This window comes from Ambystoma mexicanum, chromosome 4q (assembly GCF_040938575.1).
Source record: "Ambystoma mexicanum isolate Mex_15411 chromosome 4q, UKY_AmexF1_1, whole genome shotgun sequence".
Lineage (NCBI taxonomy): Eukaryota > Metazoa > Chordata > Amphibia > Caudata > Ambystomatidae > Ambystoma > Ambystoma mexicanum.
The window spans coordinates 1,272,664,688-1,272,681,953 of NC_090928.1; the positions used below are offsets into that span (position 1 = coordinate 1,272,664,688).

General features: G+C 46.1%; 1 protein-coding gene across 2 annotated transcripts in view; it reads right to left on the reverse strand.

Annotated features, from left to right (window-relative positions):
* Positions 1 to 7,419: 7,419 nt before the first annotated feature.
* Positions 7,420 to 17,266, reverse strand: part of LOC138468364 (phosphofurin acidic cluster sorting protein 2-like) — a 1,643,699-nt gene continuing 1,633,852 nt past the window's right edge. For both annotated transcript variants that reach the window (XM_069608896.1, XM_069608897.1), the window contains one exon: positions 7,420 to 9,062. In XM_069608896.1, the coding sequence (XP_069464997.1) occupies positions 8,947 to 9,062 (116 nt within the window). In that variant the 3' untranslated portion in view covers positions 7,420 to 8,946. The remainder of the gene's footprint in view (positions 9,063 to 17,266) is intronic.

Genomic DNA, 17,266 nt, shown 5'->3' on the forward strand with positions numbered 1-17,266 from the left:
GTCAAAGGCGTGGGAGAAGTCAATTAGGGCTAGATACACCTTGGTTCCAGTTCTTATGGCTTCCATTTTGAGTAAATTTATCAGTAGTAGATTCAAGGCGCATCCAACTCCCTTGACAAAGCCAGTCTGACGTGGGTCGAGATGTTTTCATTTGGCTGCCCATTTCGCTAGTTGCTGCTGTAATAGGGTAGCATACACTTTGCCCAACACATCTAGAAGCGCAATAGGTCGATAGTCCTTTGGATCCGCGCGATTCCTTTTTAAAAATTGGGATAATTATCGCACATTTCCACAATTCGGGGCTTTTGCAATTGGCCGATATTCTGTGAAACAAAGCATAGCATAATTCTGTCCACATCTCCGGATTTGCTTTGATGGTGTGGTTTGTTAAGCCGTCGGGACCTGGAGCTCTGGAGGAGCTGGCTTTTTTAATTACCTCTTCAATATCACTTTTTTCAAAGTTTAAATTCCAGCTTTCGAGTTCGGGTGGTTTCGTGATCCCGTTTTATCTGGTGCACCGGGTCTCTTTTCCCGTTCTTCTTTTGCTGTATAATTCTGAAAAGTGTTTAACCCATTCAGCTTCGGTTATAACGTTGGCCAGCAATGCCATTTGCGGCGCTCCTTTGTTATTAATTAGCTTCCAGAATTCAGAGGAGTTTTTGTTTTGCAGCTTTTTCATTATTAATTCTGAATCATTTTGCAACATAGTTGCTTTGTGGTTTCGTAGCCAGTGTTTGTATTTTTGTTTACATACTCTTTTCGCGGTTAAGTAGGTGTTAGAGATGTCTTATTTGCGCTTTCAGTTCTCTCTTCCTTGTTCTCACCTCTAGGTCAAATTTGTGTTTTGTGATGAATCCGCAGGCTTTAGAGCCCTGTTGTTTTTCTTTATAATCGACTAGCAGATGGGTATACTCGATTTCTTTTTGCTCTTCTACATACGAGGTTATAATGTGTGTAACCTCAGTCTTCTTTAGCCTCAGTCTCACTCTGTCAGATTCGATCAGTAGAGGAAAGTTCCATGCTGGGCATTTAAGTCCATTGGTAGTAGCAAGTGACAAAATGACTAAGTTATGATCACTCAGGGACGTGTGATGCAGCTCAAGCGAAATCGACATTTGGTGTACTTTCTTGCTGACATAGAAATACTCAAGCGTGGATCGTTGATTACCTCTGGACCACGTCGGTTTGGCCGGGATGTCGCCTGCGATGTTTCCATTCATCATTGTCAAGTTTTTTAATTCCATCTCTAGCATCCATTGACTAGCGAGTTGCGATTTGTTAGTTTTGGTCACTTTAAGATCTTTAATTGGTGCTAGGCAATTCAAATTCAGGTCTCCACAGATCACAATATTGGCGTCAGCGTCAGCCTCTAGCCATTCGTCAATGACCGAAGTAACTTCATCTATGTAGCCAATACCGCAAGTTATCTTTTGATTCAGTATAGATTTAGAAAATGCGTTTTCCTGTTACCTGCATTCTTCTGTGCAATTGTGATTGCCTGAATGTAATGTGACACATTCTCCGATTTGATGATATAGTGTCAGCGCTTTTTTTCACCAAGGTTAAAAGGCCTGCCATAGGTCTACCAAATGTTTGTTTGATGGCGGGATTGAAGGCAATCTCATAGTCTCCAGAACTAGGGCAGTTGCCCATCCACGTCTCTTGAAGACAGACAATATCCAAATCAGAAAGCCAGCTCTCTTGGAACAAGTGTGAGAATCCTCTGGTATTCCAGGATCCAAGCTTAATTGTTTGTAACTTGGGCTCCGATTGGCATTAACTTTGGTTTGTCTTATTCAGGGCCTTAGCGAGCCACCCCCAGTTTTCAGGTTGTTCCATCTCAGATTTTCTAGCTTCATTTTTGCTGTTTTTCATATTGGAGGCTTCGTTACTAGCAAATGTTATTTGGATTTGCTCCTCCAACTCTCTTGCATTGTATGTCACATTTTTTGAGTCGTGACTACTTTCGTGATCCCGTTTTATCTGGTGCACCGGGTCCTGTCGCGTTGACGCCGATATCTGAGCCTCAATGGATTTCTTCCTGTCAGAAGGAGCTGACCAAGCTTCTGTGTGCTCTTGTATGTGTTCGTTATAGTTATCTCTGTCGGTTACTTCCAATATGTCAAACCCTAAAGACATAATCTCCGAAGTTGCCTCTAAGATAATATTAAATAACATTTTTGACTTCAGATGGAGGATCACATGATCATTCAGGCCTTCTTGCGGGAATTCCACCATTTGAATATCGAGCGATTGTATGGTTCGCAGATGCGGTACACAGTGCAAGAGGTGTAGAACATTGTTGCGGTTCATGATCAGATCATCTCGACTTTCAATTCTTTCTAGTTTCAGTTTGTACATTGCAACAGGAATTTTACTGACTTTTTTTGTGTTTGAAATATTGTTCGTGTTTTAGACTCCTCGGGCATTTGTTTCGACACAAATTTGTTTCTTGCAAGGGACCCCTTCCCGTTATGGTTGATGGGTACAAACTTGCTAACTTCCGCTTGCTCCCCTCGAGTTTCCTCCGAGCATTCCGAGTAAGGGGTGTTTTTTTGTGTCCATCTCCCATTTATCTCTTTCAGCATTTTTCTTAATGAGGTTCTCTCTTCTTTCTTTTATTGTTAGGAAGATCGGGCTTGTCTCGGGGGCTTGCTCATCTACTGTTTTTTCCAACTTCGGTATCAGCGAACATATTCTTTCAGGGATTAGGTCAGTGGGAGCCAACGTTGGGTTCATATCCTTTGGCTCGATGTTAGTAGATTCAATCTTTTGAAGGGGAACCTTATGGGCTGTCGGTGGCCCGTTTAGTAACACAGATTCGGGTGCTTCCAATTCATCTGCATCCTCGTGGGTGGACAAGTTCAGTAATTAATTAATTTGCTCGTCATCCTTGTTAGCATCCACAGGTGATTTTACATCTAATTCCCCTACATTTGCCGTTTCAGAGTTTTCCTTGTGCTGAGTTCGAGTTTGTGCACTTAGATTTTGATCATCCGTTCTTAGATTTTGATTTACAGTAACATTAACAGTCTTTATGTTACGTAAGAACTTTCTGGAGTCGTTACCATGTCAAAAGTTCTTGCTGCATCCGTTTTTAGACTTTTTACATTGTGACGGCTTTTTGACTTTGATTTTAAGTGTTTCATGCAATTGATTGTTGTTTCCCCTGAAAATCGGAAAGAAGTCATTATTTGTTGTCTCCTCTGTATCAAGGATCGTTAATTCGCTGGTTTGAAGGGTTCTGCATTTGCTCATGTCTGATGAGGTAGTTGGTATTTGTGGATGCAGCACAGCTGGATTATCTGATGATCTTGTTTTACCCAAAATACTTTCGAAGCAGGACATGTCTTTTGGTTCAGGAACCTCTCTTCTACCAGCCTCGAGTATAGTGGAGCATGATGTGTTGGTCTCCATCGAGTTATCCAGTACTTCAGTTCTTATTTGGGTATCCAGGCTTTTTTTCTTTTGTATCTTGTCTTGTTGTATATGCTCGTCTTTAGTTAGGTCTATGGAAGGCAGCATTAGGTCAATCTCTTCATGTCTTCGACTTATCGTGCATGCTGTCTGGTCAGACGGATATACTGCAGTGTTCGATGAAGGTGCCAGATTTGGAGTTGCCTGACCACTCGGTCTCTTGTTAGTCACACTCAATTCTTGCTGATTCGGATTGACAGGCATAGTCTCCTCTCTGGCGATTTCAGATGAAATTTTCTTTGTTTTTAATAAGTTAAGTGCCTCTTTCGTGATTTCAACCAGCAGCTTTTTTTCCATACCATTAGTTTTTCTTTGATCCAGCAGGGTGTTTAAGGAGGCCTCTATTCTTTTATTAGAATCGCGCTGTACCTGGTTGGTTAATGTGATTTCCATGCCAACCAATTTTGAGTTCATCATTGCAACCAAGGTGGTCAGGTCCTTCAGATTCCCATCCACTTGCTCATAGAGTTTTATGAATGGAGCTATTGAAATGGCAAGCGACGACATCACTATGGGTTGGATTTCTTTCATTATGGAACGTGCCTCCTTGTTCCTTTGTTGAAAAAATGCCTGCTGTCGAGATTTAGAGTATCTTGGTTTGGTGTGGTTTTGATCTGAGGTACGCAAGTCAGGGGATGAGGACGAGGAGGTAGATTTTCTTGCCTTGTGAGCACCTCTATGCGAATGAGTAGGTTTATCGATACTCTTTATTGGCAGGGCAGTTGGATTTGTGCCTTTCCTCTGTGAACACGGCAGAGTGGGGGATACGCTATTTTCAATGCGCCTTTATTTCCCATAGGTGGTGTTCTGATTCCGCATAGACGATGCGCTCAGCGACTCGTGCATTACCTCCGTAATGTTTATGATGGCCTCTTTAATGCTGGGCTTTTGTCTCGTAGCATCCTCATTTTCTTTACTGAAAGAGCTGCGTAATCTGTTTATAGAGGAAATGTCATTTAGAATTTTGTTGATGACCTCCAACGAGTTCCGTCTATTTATTCATGAACTGTTGAGCTCATCGTCGTTTGAGATAACTTCGCGCGCTGGGCTCTTTTTTTCAGGCAAGGTATCAAGGGGTGCAGAGTCTTTCCAACAATTGGAATTTCTACAAGGAGCTTCCTCTCCGGTTATTTGAGGGCTCTTTAAGATTGTTTGTGAGAGTTGTACGCCCGTTGTGAGCGAGCTTCGAGTGGAATCCTCAGTCCGACAGATTGATGGCACGATTCCGCTTACAACGGGGACGAGCGTCACCACCTCTCCATCTTTTAAAGACAGCTTGTAGATAGCACCAGAAAGGCCTGGCGCATGATCACACACGCATTGGGTCTCGGCTTCGCAGAGTGAATCTCCTTTACGTGCTCCATCAGGATTTAAACTGACAGGACATAAGTCGGCTGGGCAGCTCATCATCCGGTTTGCACAGCAGCATGTGGTTGAGTGATATCCTGGTGATTAATGATGGTAAGGTCCGCGACCTCCTTTTTGCTAGTTAGGGTATTACAATCTTTTTTGGGGTGTAAGCTCCCAGATTGTATCTGATTTGTAACAGAAGTTAGACCATGTTCGAAAGCAGAGTCAGGTGTTAGGCTGTTTTCCATACTCTTGTAATCACAGTCTGACTTGCTTTCGAGGGCGCGTGTGGTTTTGCTAGAGGAAGCTAGCGAATTCCATCTGCGCAGCTGTGATCTAGTTTGGTGATGAATCTGATTCTCTGTGTGTGTTGGAGCATTAGGCACCTGTTTCCTGCGTGCCAACTGTTCGGTATTAGTTTTGCCATAAGTTGCAGACATCCTACGCCTATCCTTTCCGGGCGTAAGAGCTCAGATATGCTCAATTAATCAGGGTTTGTCCAACCGGGTTGGCTTGACTAAACTCAGTTGGCTCTCAGGGCTCGCTGGGCTCACAGGGTTCAAGGGATCAAAGGGGTCAACATCCGCAGTCTCCCTAACCCGGGCATAGCTGTTACAATAATGCAATATAATCAAGAAGAATCACTGTTTGCAGATCAATATTATCAATAGATAAGGATACCAACTGAGTTTAAGCAATGATCTGCTTATCTCACCTTGAACGCTTCCTGGCTAACTTCAAGGTGAGCGCCTCCAGCGCCGAACAGCCGCACAACAGCCAGCGACCTTTACTCCGTCGGGCTTAACGCCGCAAGGGTGGACTGAGCTGTGCTTTGTGGCAAGGGAAGGTCACATGACGGCCACAGTGCTCCGCCTCCTCCTGGAAGCGAGCGTTGGTGTAGTGTGAGTTTTTTAGAACTCCCAGCGCAGGATTGCAGGCAGCAGACAAGAAGGTGTTCATTTTTGCACAAGTAAAGTTTCACTGGGAATGGAACACACATGTTTCTTTGTCCAAGGCGCACTGTCTATCCGCATCTGTGAATGGTACCACTTTATATCAGGAATCAACAGGTCAGGAAAGGAGAGCGTGTAAATGGCTGACTTGTTAGCGATGTGATGAGTTAGAATTGCAATACTGGGAGTTCCTCCCCATCGTAATCCTGATCCTAACTTGCATCAGAGGCACAGGATCAGGAGAGGGTTTCTGGGAGCTTCTACCAACTATATGGCAACAGTGGCCAGCGCCACATCATATCTGGCCAAAAAATGAATGGTCTCGAAACCAAAAATTACAAGAACAGAAAGTACCAGAAGACAAGCCTTCTAATATAAAGTACACAACATCTGGAAAATGTCACCCTCCAAACATCTGGCTTACCTCATCACTCTTACATTTCAGAAAGGAGCTGAAAACCATTCTCTTTCAGGCAAAACGATAAAGTGTCCACCACTCCCAAACCAAAAAGACTCCCTCAGCCCCTCGGTAATGCCCACTGCCTGTATATTCACTCTTGAATAGTTTCTACTCTACTGGCTGTACAATGCTATTTCATCTCTTGCTAGATCTTGGATGTAAAGACACCAATATATACATATTTTAAACATATTTTGAAGCAAGGAACCTACTTTGAAATAACAGCACCTCAGATGCAAGTCTTTAAAGAACCTCAGTGTCTGCTCCAGTTTAATGCTTGACACTATCCCAGGTTCCAATTCGCTGCAGGCCTTGTAGCTCATTAAGGCACATCCCCGAATTTTGTGATCTATTGAAGTTTGACACACCCACCTTTACAAGATGAACACGAGAAAAGAGGATTGTGCACCTTTGTGTTGTCTTCTGGCTGATGGTGCATTCCTTTTAGCATTCTGGCCATGAGTGTCACTACCTCCCACGAGGGTCATAGAGCAGAGAGCACAATTGCAAGATAAGGTGTCATGAGAACCTATTAACGATGAAAGAAGCCTGCAAAATCAGAAATCCCAAAAATGTAAACGAATGCTACAAAATGTTTGCAGAGGAGACAGTATGTGCTCTTCAAAGTGTGGCACTATGAGGACTACCGGGAGGAAGCAGGACGTGGTGGGTGATGGAGAAACCTGGGAGTGGGTGGAGCCTAGGCATCATAGCTTGTGCACATACCCTAGCATTCTTCAATTACTTGGCATCCTACGTATCAGATTGAAGTGGCTGGGACATAAGAATACAGATGGTGTGAGAGGATGACTAGGATTTTACACTGGCATCTGCAGGCGACGGTCCAATGCTACACCCATATAAGTGCATGGAATGATGACATGTAGATAACCATTCTGTACACTAGTGGAAGCAACTATAACCCTAGTACCAGTTAGTTCAACCAAAGTATCAGCTTCCCATGAACGAGCATTGTAAATTGATCAGTAATATTTCAAGACTGCAGGAAAGACAGAATGGGCAATACAACATTTGTGTATCCATTAGCTGGGCTCACCACCAGTCTTGCAAGGTTGACAGCCTAATCAACCGCCAGGCCTAAACTACCATGCTTTCAGTAATGTTGCACAAAGTCTCAACAGCCCGTTAGCTGCGTGTTCACAAAGGAAATTCAATGTGTATTCCACAATTACCACAATTTATGAAGAATCAAGTTAAATGCTTCAATAAAAAATATATACATGAAAAAACATAATTTGAACAATTAAGGTTTTGAAAGGTCCCAAATATGCTTCTCTCGCGCTATCACTACCATCAGCAGGTTCAATGCTTGCACAAACCTGGTGATGAGTCAATGGCTTCCATTATCGTGTTCAACATCAGACCCTATAAAGCAATTATAAAATGTATTCCATAAGGACGCTCAATGCAAGACCCTATCAGGTTATCATTTTGTGGCACCCCTAACAATCAATGATACTGTGGGTTTCATTGGCAGCTTCATTGTCAGAGCATATATCAAGCAATCATAGAATGGCTTCCATCTGCACCAAACGATTAATACATGGCTCCCTTCAGCAGGTTCAAAACCAGCCACACCAAACGTTGGATCAATGGCTTCCATCTGCAAGTTCAAATCCTGAAAAAAAAACAACCAGTGATTTCATGGCTTCCATAAGTCGATTCAATTCAAGACCCTATCAAATGACGACTGAAGGCCCGTCAACAATCATTGATATCAACCAGCCGGTTCAATGTTCAACTGTACTAATAAATGTTACAGTGCCTTCCAGTGGCAGGTTCAGTGTTCGATTGTACCAAGCAATTTTGCAATGGCTTCCAGCAGCAGGTTCAATGTGAGACTGTACCAGGTGATGCCTTTAATTACTTCTATTCCTCCAGGTGAATTCCCTTTTCCAAGTGCTTAGCTTGGTCAGGCAAGTAGTGCAGATCTCAGTTTACTCTGGGTGCAATCATTCAGTTTTAAACCAGACCGGCATCCCTTCTTCACATGTTCTCTGACAGCCTTAATGGGGAATGCCACCAGCTGCTCTCCATTGGGAATATCTACAAGTTGCTTAGGTTTTGAAAGGCTAATCCATCTGTGTGGTCACATGCTCTTAGACCGATAGGACCATGGCAAGTCGTACATAAAAATAAGTCCGTCTGCTGTTACGTTCAGCATGACCTTTGATGGGAGCCACAGTGTTAGGACAAGGCTTGTTTGATCCTTTTTGTCTTATACTACATTAGTAATTAGTCTGTGAAATAATTCAGATTTCTTGTCCAATTGAACAGAGGTCATTCTCTCCCCGCTGTGCTCAGATCTCTGGGACCTCACCCGTGCCATAAGGCACCGCTTTGATGTCATACTTACTTGGTTGCATTCAAGAACCCGCCGCTGGTCTGATACACACAATGTGTGCCAAGTAGGCTTCTGGTGGTCGTCACTGGCTTTGCCGTCACACAATTGGTGACATATAAGTATACTGATATCAAGATTTCTCGATCAGGTGGGTCGCTGTCTACTGTCATAACAGTGTGAGTGCAAAAGCATAGAATTGCAGCTGAAGTTCAGTCAAGCTAGTCTTCATCAGTCAGGATAAGGGTTCATAACCACTCTCCATTACGTGGACATCTCCACAGTGTGCTGGGTGATGGCTTGATGCTGGTGTTACACGCCGCTCGGCAGGACCCTGGCTAGTGTCAGGTGCTTTTTGAATAGCTGAAGATCCCAACAGGAAAGTGCTTGACATGAGTGGGCCACTGAGCGGCAAGCTGGAAAAACTTGACCTCGTTCCACTCCACTCCATCAATAGAAACTGCAATGAAAGGAAAGAAAAGATTAATGTGAGCCGGATAGTGAGAAAACACAGCACATGAGGGAGTTCAATGGGATTGTCTCCTGAGGGGATTGGAAGCAGTGAAAGGCTATCCCTCAACAATTTCAGGATTTCCTGGGGGTGATTGAGCCCCCTGGACCCCCCTGGGCTGTCTCAGCAAGCAGATTACATATAGTGCAGTCAACCATTGTGACCCTTATATAAACTCCTGACCACTATGATAAGAGCATACAAGAAGGTAATTTAACTTTCTGTAGACTGCTAAGTGTATGGGGTAGACCAACCCTAGCGGGTGAATTCAACCCATCAACATTAAGACAGGATTCTTCAAGACCCCTCCACCCAAATTCTTATAGAAATGCAACCAAGGAGAGCAAGAACCCTAACGCCCCAAGTACAACTAGCACTTCAGGATCTTCAACCTTTTGCCCCACCGGCAGATCCAAACATTTCTGGGCCAAACCAACCTCAGACATAGGATATCTCAAGTGCCTCCCCGACTAACATACCCAACTTCTAGTCTCTTACACTATATACATGAACCCCCAATCATGTATGCATTAAGCTTCTGGGGAGCAGGGGTGGGGTGGGGTGGGGGGCATGTGTGCAATCATTCGGGTCCCCCATGGGAGCACCGTTGCAGGAAACACATTACCAAACTGAGCTATCTTACTGGTGATGGAACCAGCAGGCTACCAACAGATCTGTGCAGCAGGCACATTCGTATGCTGAGCTTTAGCATTGAGATTGGAATCTGTAACTGCTGCTGAAATATCTCACCAGATTAACCTAGGTGACTTATATAAAGTGCACAGTCCCCCATATGTTGATAGGGCTGGGGGGCTATGGTTTACCAGCGTCCTCTGCAGTGCTTTATAGGAGCACTGGATTAACCAGACAAATTAGAATTGGTGCAGTACATTTGAGTTGAACTCCCATGTGGTCGTTCCTAACCGGTGCATTTCCTTCCATAAGGGAACTGATTTTACCACTCTGTAAGTGATAAAGTTTTGACATGTGAACCTTAGGGAATTTATTTTATTGAGCATTTGTAAGATGATTTATACAACAGAATTGTGTTTCAAAGCGCCACACGGCTAAATGGGAAGGGAACAGGGAAAATAATGACAATGGAAAAACAGTAAATATAGTCGTGGTCCTACTAGGCCTTGTGGAATTCGGACATGCAAGTGAAATGAGGCGAAGTGCAGGGGATGGGGATGGAAGGAGGAGCAGAGGAATGGACACCTTCTGGAGGAGGGACCGGGAGGGAAGTGCTAAGGGGAGGCAAGTAAAAGAACTTCAGGCTAAGTGCTACTACAGGCGACTCTGAAGGGTGGGACGAGGAGCCACCAAGCAGGGACCTGCCGGGCGGTGCAGTGGGGGGCAACAGGGTGCTGGTATTGACTGTGAAGAAGGGCATGGGATCCTTTGTGATTCATGAGGATCAGGCAGTCACAGGGGCAGTGGGGTGATTAGCAGGGAAGGGAAAGAGACAGAGAAGAACAGCGTTTTGAGCAGTTTTGCGGAACTTAAGGAGGTCTGGCCCAAGTCTGAGAGGGGCAGGGAGGTTGTTCCAAAAGGAGGCACCAGCCAAGGAGAAAGACCTGCCCTTCCCCCCCACTGTCTGCTTGGAGACGCGTTTGACAGTCAGAGAGTTGGAGTTAGAGGCGCGCCTGGTTCTAGCGGCAGAGTATTTAGGGAGGGAAAGTTGGAGATAGCGTGGTCCCAGGCCCCAGAAGGCCTTGTGGATGATGCAGAGGGTCTTGAATTTGATCCTTGCAGCCACCAGGAGCCAGTGGACAGATTTTAGGGCTGGAGAGCTACAGTCCCTTGGCTTGAACCAAGGATAAGTCTTGCAGCCCTATTCTGCATTAGCTGGAGGGGGCAAAGGAAGGAAAGAGGGACATTGAGTAAGAGGCTATTGCAGTAATCCAGCCTGGAGAGGACCACAGCTCTAGAGACGTTGAACTTCTGGGGGAAAGTGAAAAAAGGAAGAATGCCTCTGAGGAGGTTGAGGTGGATGTGGACCTTCTTGGTAAGGTCCATGGCGTGAGGGGTGAAGGAGAGAGCAGAGTCCAAGATGACTCAGAGGTTTTTGGTTTTGGTGGGGGTAGAGAGCCCAAAGAGAGTAGGAGGAAAAGAGGGCACAGGTGATCCGCTGAGGATCTCCGTCTTACTGGCATTGAGACAGAGATCATTCACTGCACACCATGCCTGAATGGCAGAGAGACAGTCAGGGATGAAAGAGGGGGAAGTAGAGGGAGGTTTGAAGGAAAGCTGTGCTATCGGCATAACGCTGGAAATGAGCAGATAAGGAGGAGATCAGGTGAGCAAGAGGGGCGACAGATATTGAAGAGCCATGGCGATAGGATAGAGCCCTGAGGGACGCCACAAGTAGAGATGGTGGTGGTGGAGGGGAAAAGGCCCAGTTGCAGCTGGGAAGGGCGGTTAGTGAGGCAAGAGGTCAGCCAATTAAGTGCCTGGTCGGTGATGTCACAGAGTTGTTTTATTAGGATAGAATGGTTGACCATGTCAAAGGCAGAGGAGAGATCGAGGACAATGAGAACAACAGGAGAGTTGGAGTCAAGATTTGCAAGCATGGTTTCACAGGTGTTCAGGAAAGCAGTGTCCGTGCTTCTGGAGCCCCGAATCCAGATTGATGGTTATGAAGGCAGCCAACTAGAACAGTGTGTGGAGGGTCAGTTGATGGAGGACCAGCTTCTCCAAGAGTTTACCCAGGAAGGGGGTAGTAGAGATAAGGCGATAGTTAGCGGGGCAGGAGAGGTCAGCAGACAGCTTTTTTATGAGGGTGCACAAGGGAGTGCTTGAGGGATAGAGGGAAAGAGCCAGGGGCGAAGGAGTGGTTTTAGAAGTCAGCAAAAGCCGGGGCAAGAGAGGTGCTGTTGCCCTAATAGTTCTGGAGGAGCAGGGGGGTACCTGTTTGGAGGAGGCCTTCATAGAACGGACCACTTTAGAGACCTCATCCGGTGCCCTGGACAGGAGGGAGGAGAGTGATGGGGGTGGGGAGCAGGCATGCAAGAGAAGATGGGGTGGAGGAGAGTAAGGCAAGATGCCATGAGTTTTCGATGTGACGTGGGAGGCCAAGGCAGTGCACAGAGGCTGGGAAGGAAGGAGAGAAGGGAAACTGCAAGTGGATTGGTGAGTTCCTTGCAAATTTTGAAAAGTTTGGCCATGTTGTTAGTGGCTCCAGAGATACAGGCTTGGATGTGGGCCTACTTCTTGGAGTGGATAGAGAAGCGACATTGCCTTTGGAGTAGGCGGAAAGCCAGTTTGTCAGATATAAGCCCAAGGTCTGCCACTTCCGTTTAGCAACTCTGCACTTGCCTTTAAGAGATGTTAGATCTGAGTCGTACCAGCTGTTGTTCTTGGTGGCAGGTTTTAGGCGGATCCTCATGGCAGGGGCAAGGATGTCAAGGGTGTTAGCGATGGCAAGGTGCAGGTTAGCAAGGACAGAGTCAGAGGCAGAGTCAAGAGCAGGGACGGGAGGGGGGATGAAGGTGGAGGCAAAAGCAGCAACTGACACTCGCTTCATCGTTCGAATGACGGTGAAGGAGGCTGGCAGTGCAGGGGGTGGCTCGGATAGAGGGCCAAGCGAACCCAGGTGGGAGGAAAGGAGAGTGTGGTCAGACCAGGAGATGGGGGGGAGGGTGACCGATTAGAGATAAGGATGTCACAAAAGATAAGAGCATCAAAAGTATGGCTGGCAGAGTGGGTCGGGACGGATGGAAGAATAGTGAGAGAGAGGCAGTCACAGAGGACCTGGAACTGAGAGGTGGATGATTCAAGAGACTCGAGGTGGATGTTGAGGTCACCAAGGAGGAAGAGTTTGGAAGAGGAGGTTCAGAGGGAAGAGGTAAGGTCGGCCCATTCAAATAGGGCTAGGGGGTCTCTAGATAGTGGCAAGGGTGAGGAGAGAGTAGGCGACACCCCAAGCCTACAGATGAGGCATTCAAAAGAGGAGTAGGATTGAGTAGGAATGATGGCAGCAAGGACCCACTCGGGGAAGATCAGTGACTGTTGGGTCTGGGTTTGGAGAGGATTGTGTAGCCCTCAGGGTTGAGAGTGTCAAGAGTAGTGACAGAGCTGGCATTGAACCACGTCTCGGTAAGAGCGAGGATGTCCAGGCCAAAGTCTTTGAGAAGGAGACAGATGTCGTAGGAGTGTTTGACAGCAGAGAGAGCATTCAGAGTAGCTATGTGAAGCTGGTTACCACCTTTGAAGGTTTTCCGAGGGGGTGTACAGGGGTGTGGTTCTTCCATCAGGGGTGGTTGGGAAGTTAGAGGAGAGGAAGAAGAGGTAGCAGGAGAAGGGAGGAAGTTAATGAGAGAAGGTAGGGGCTGATCGAGAAGAAGGGTAGGTTGAAAACCTTGGCCCATGCTAGTGCCATTGTGATAAACATTAATGATACATCTAGAGTATGAGAAGTATGCCAGGAGTACTTGCCACCATTTATGGGTGAGGAGGAGAAAGGGAAGAGAGTGGAGACCAGATGGGGGGTCCATAGGTCAGGTGAGAGGACAGAGAAGAGGACGTCATGGAAGTGGCATTGACGTAGGTGTCAGCAATAGATAGGCCTGGGTAGCTTTTTTCAGTTTATTTCTTCCAGACTTCGTGAGAGAGGTAGCATAGGTGACAGAATAGCTGTTAGTTAGAATAGATAGAGCGTGCCATGGGAATAGTGGAGGAAAGAGATAGATAGGGCAGCTGCACAGTGCACAAGAGCACATCAAGTGGCCTAGCAGCCAGGCAGGTAAAGATGAAAGAGGTGAGCAACAGAAGACAGTCAAGTGTGAGAAACCAAAAGGTGTCTCACTTGCTAGTCCCCCGGGATCTCTCTCAGGTGGCCAGGGCACAGCCATCGCCTTTGGATCAAGACTCTGCGGGTTGGAGCAGTGTGGGAGGATCACCTGGGTGAGGGATCTTCAGGGAGTGGTGGTGAGGCAACCGATGGTGAGATGCGGTATCCCCCTTTTCCTGTGCCCATACCCCATCCTTTTTTATAGGATTCTCCAACATGCCAACTCCCTGCCCCTTTCTACACAAACACTGGGCCGAGGAAGAGGATGAATGAGAGAAAAGAGGCTATCCCTTACATATCCCATTGGACATGTCCCATTAATAAGGTCAGGCAAAGTCAGGCACTTGACCTTAATCACATACATCTGATACCCAATAGCTCCCCATACACGCATAAAAGGCAGAACATGGAGACAAACTCTGAGCAAGGTGCAACACGGGAAGGAGCAGATCTTCTGAGGCGAAGGCGAACCCACTGGAGCAGGACGACTGATCGAGGGACCAGAGTGAGGGGCTGTGAAACCCTGAACATCCCTGCAGGAGGTAGTTGCCTCCAGGAAACAGTGAGAGATACGCAGATAAGACCGGAACCCAGACAAGCAGACGACTAAATTGTGTTTCAAAGACGCCAGCGACCCTCCCAAGTGAACAGCAGTTTTGGGGAGGTGAGGCCAAGCCTTCGGTATTAACATTGACTCGTGAATCAAAGCCGCAGAGAGTAGAAAAGAATGCACACAACCTGTGAGTTAGTGAAAGACAATGAAGGCCAGTTTGTGTCAACGAAAGATTGAAGGTTGCATGTGCGCTGATGAGACGCGAAGAAAAGCAAACCTGTAGTGAACTTTAAAGTCAGCGGTAACTGTGAAGCCAGCGTTTGCGCCGGCATGGACTTTCATGCTGGCACAAATGCCGGAGATCCTGATGGTTGCATGTCGGATATCGTTTATTTTTCATTATTCACATGGTAAGTAGTGTTCACAAATGAAAACTAAATGCTCTCCGACATGCTTGTTTAAATGTTATTGTGAGCGCTGCTTGACATGCAAGCTGGGCAAGCGACAATCACAATCAAAAGTAAAAGTTGCCTGGCATGCTAGGTAGCATTTACTCACTTTGCACTGCGGAGTGCAAATGTAGAGGGGAAAAGGCGGCATACATGCTTGTCCAGCGCCTTTTGCCCTATACATTTTCACCTCTTAGTGCAAATGACCAAAATCCAGAGGTGGGGACATGCTTACATTACAGCATAAACGTAATGGGTCCCCAGTGCCAAATTACGCACATCACAAGCAAGATCTCCAAAACGTTTTCTTTTTTTTGTACCGTATTTACAGTACAAATAAATAAATGTTGTTTTCAAATATGTGTGTAATCATGAGGACCATAGCTACAGGTGCTGTTGCGGAGGGCAGTTTCAAAAATTAAATCTGATAAAAGCACATTTATGGACTTTCATGAGCGAAGATAGGCTATTAGCTCTAGTTATACATTCGACTCAGAGCAAAATGATTGCAGAAATTGGTGAGACAAGAGCAGTAAGAGCTTGTGCAGCAGCAGAATAGAGAAGATTGTGCTTTAGACAATTACACATGCATGAGACAACAATAGTGATATTTCTTTTGCAATATTGGCTGCTTTGTGAATATATTATGTTTCTGTACCTTAATTACAATTTACAATAACAACAATATTTGGTATCTTTGGTAGCACAGCATGCAGGAGATGCCAGTTTCCAAGACACAGCCACTATGTGCAGAGCTATTCCACACATCCTTTAATTCAGTGGCCTTCAAATCTTTTTGGACTGGGTCCCCCCTGAGCAAAATGTGGTCAGGCCAGGCCCACCAAAAATTCCAAATGGACAGTAAGAGTAAGTCCAAATGGCTATGAACAATCGCGCATCGTCACCGCCCCCTACTCCCAGTATAGTCTCTGGGCTCCCCCGCCTGCTCCCATCAGTCTCTGGAATCCCTCATCCCTCTCCTAGCCCAGTCTCTGGGCTCTCCCCACCCTGCTCCCACCATTATCCCATGCCCCCCACCCCCATCCTGCTCCCAGCACAGTCACTGAGCTGCCACTATCCCGCTCCCAGCACAGTCACAGGGGCAATGGCGGCTCTCAGATTTTTCAATTGGCGAGCCATAAAAGCCATAAATATTTCCCCCAGATATGCCATAGCGACCGAGCGTAGCGAGGGTGCCTGAATCAATCAAGGGAGTTTAGGTGGTTCTCGCCCTGAAAATGTATTTTGAATAATGGGCTAAAATGTTGCATTTTACAGCATACTTTAAAAATAATTGGGTAAAAAGCCAAACAGTTTGCATTTGGCCCTGTGGGCCCCAGGTGGCAGGCAAGGTATTTTTAACTGGATATTTATGATAGAGGTCTAGTAAAAAGATACCATCCCTGTCCCCTGGTCCGCATGGCGCCTAACACAATCAACATGATTATGTGCGTATGCAAGGCGTTGGAGGGCCCAGGGGGCTGGCATGGTATTTTATTTACTGGACATCTATGATAGATGTCCATCAAAAATATACCATCCCTGTCCCCTGGTCCCCACAGCGCCTAACAGACTCACACAATCAACGTGATTATGTGTGTATGTGAGGCGCTGAAGGGCCCAGGGGGAAAGCATGTTATTTTTTACTGGACGTCCAAAGTCCTCCACGCACTGCATCTCTCCCCCGATAGGTTGTATATAATGCATCTCCCCAGCTCTGCACCACCTCGACCTTCTTTTTGGTATCACCACCCTAGATTCATATACGAGTAGCTTCCCTAGAGCGGTTCAAGCCATGTTGCGCACTGGGAGGCTAGCCGTGGCTCAGAAAGGGAAGAATAATTTGGTACCTTCCAAGTCAGAGTGGCTTTCAAAACTGTGGACGATCTTTACCTACGATAAGCTAACGGCGCTGACCCATGACACAATGGATTCCTTCATTCTAGACTGGACAGCGGTGCTTTGAGACTTTGATGATTTTCACCCTGTAATGTACCAACCTGCTGTTTCTGTGTAAATTAATCTCCACCACCAAGAGTTTCTGTATTGTTTGAACTTTACTGGTCAGCCCTGTCATATCACATGGTCCCAAATCAGTGCATGTTTGAGTCCCCAGTGCCCGCTCGGGCGTGGGTGTTTATACGCGAGGGGGATGAGGAAGGGACAGAGGAGGAGGGATAATTCTGATGTTGTCATTTGAGATTTATTGATTGATTTGTCTTATGAAAAATGTTCAATAAAAAAAAATTAATGGGAATAAAAAGACGCTGCCACCACTGGAGAAGCATATGGCAGATTGAGGGACCCCGGAAGACATTACTGAGGGAATACGACCGTGTCAGAGAGAAGCTGGGTGGGA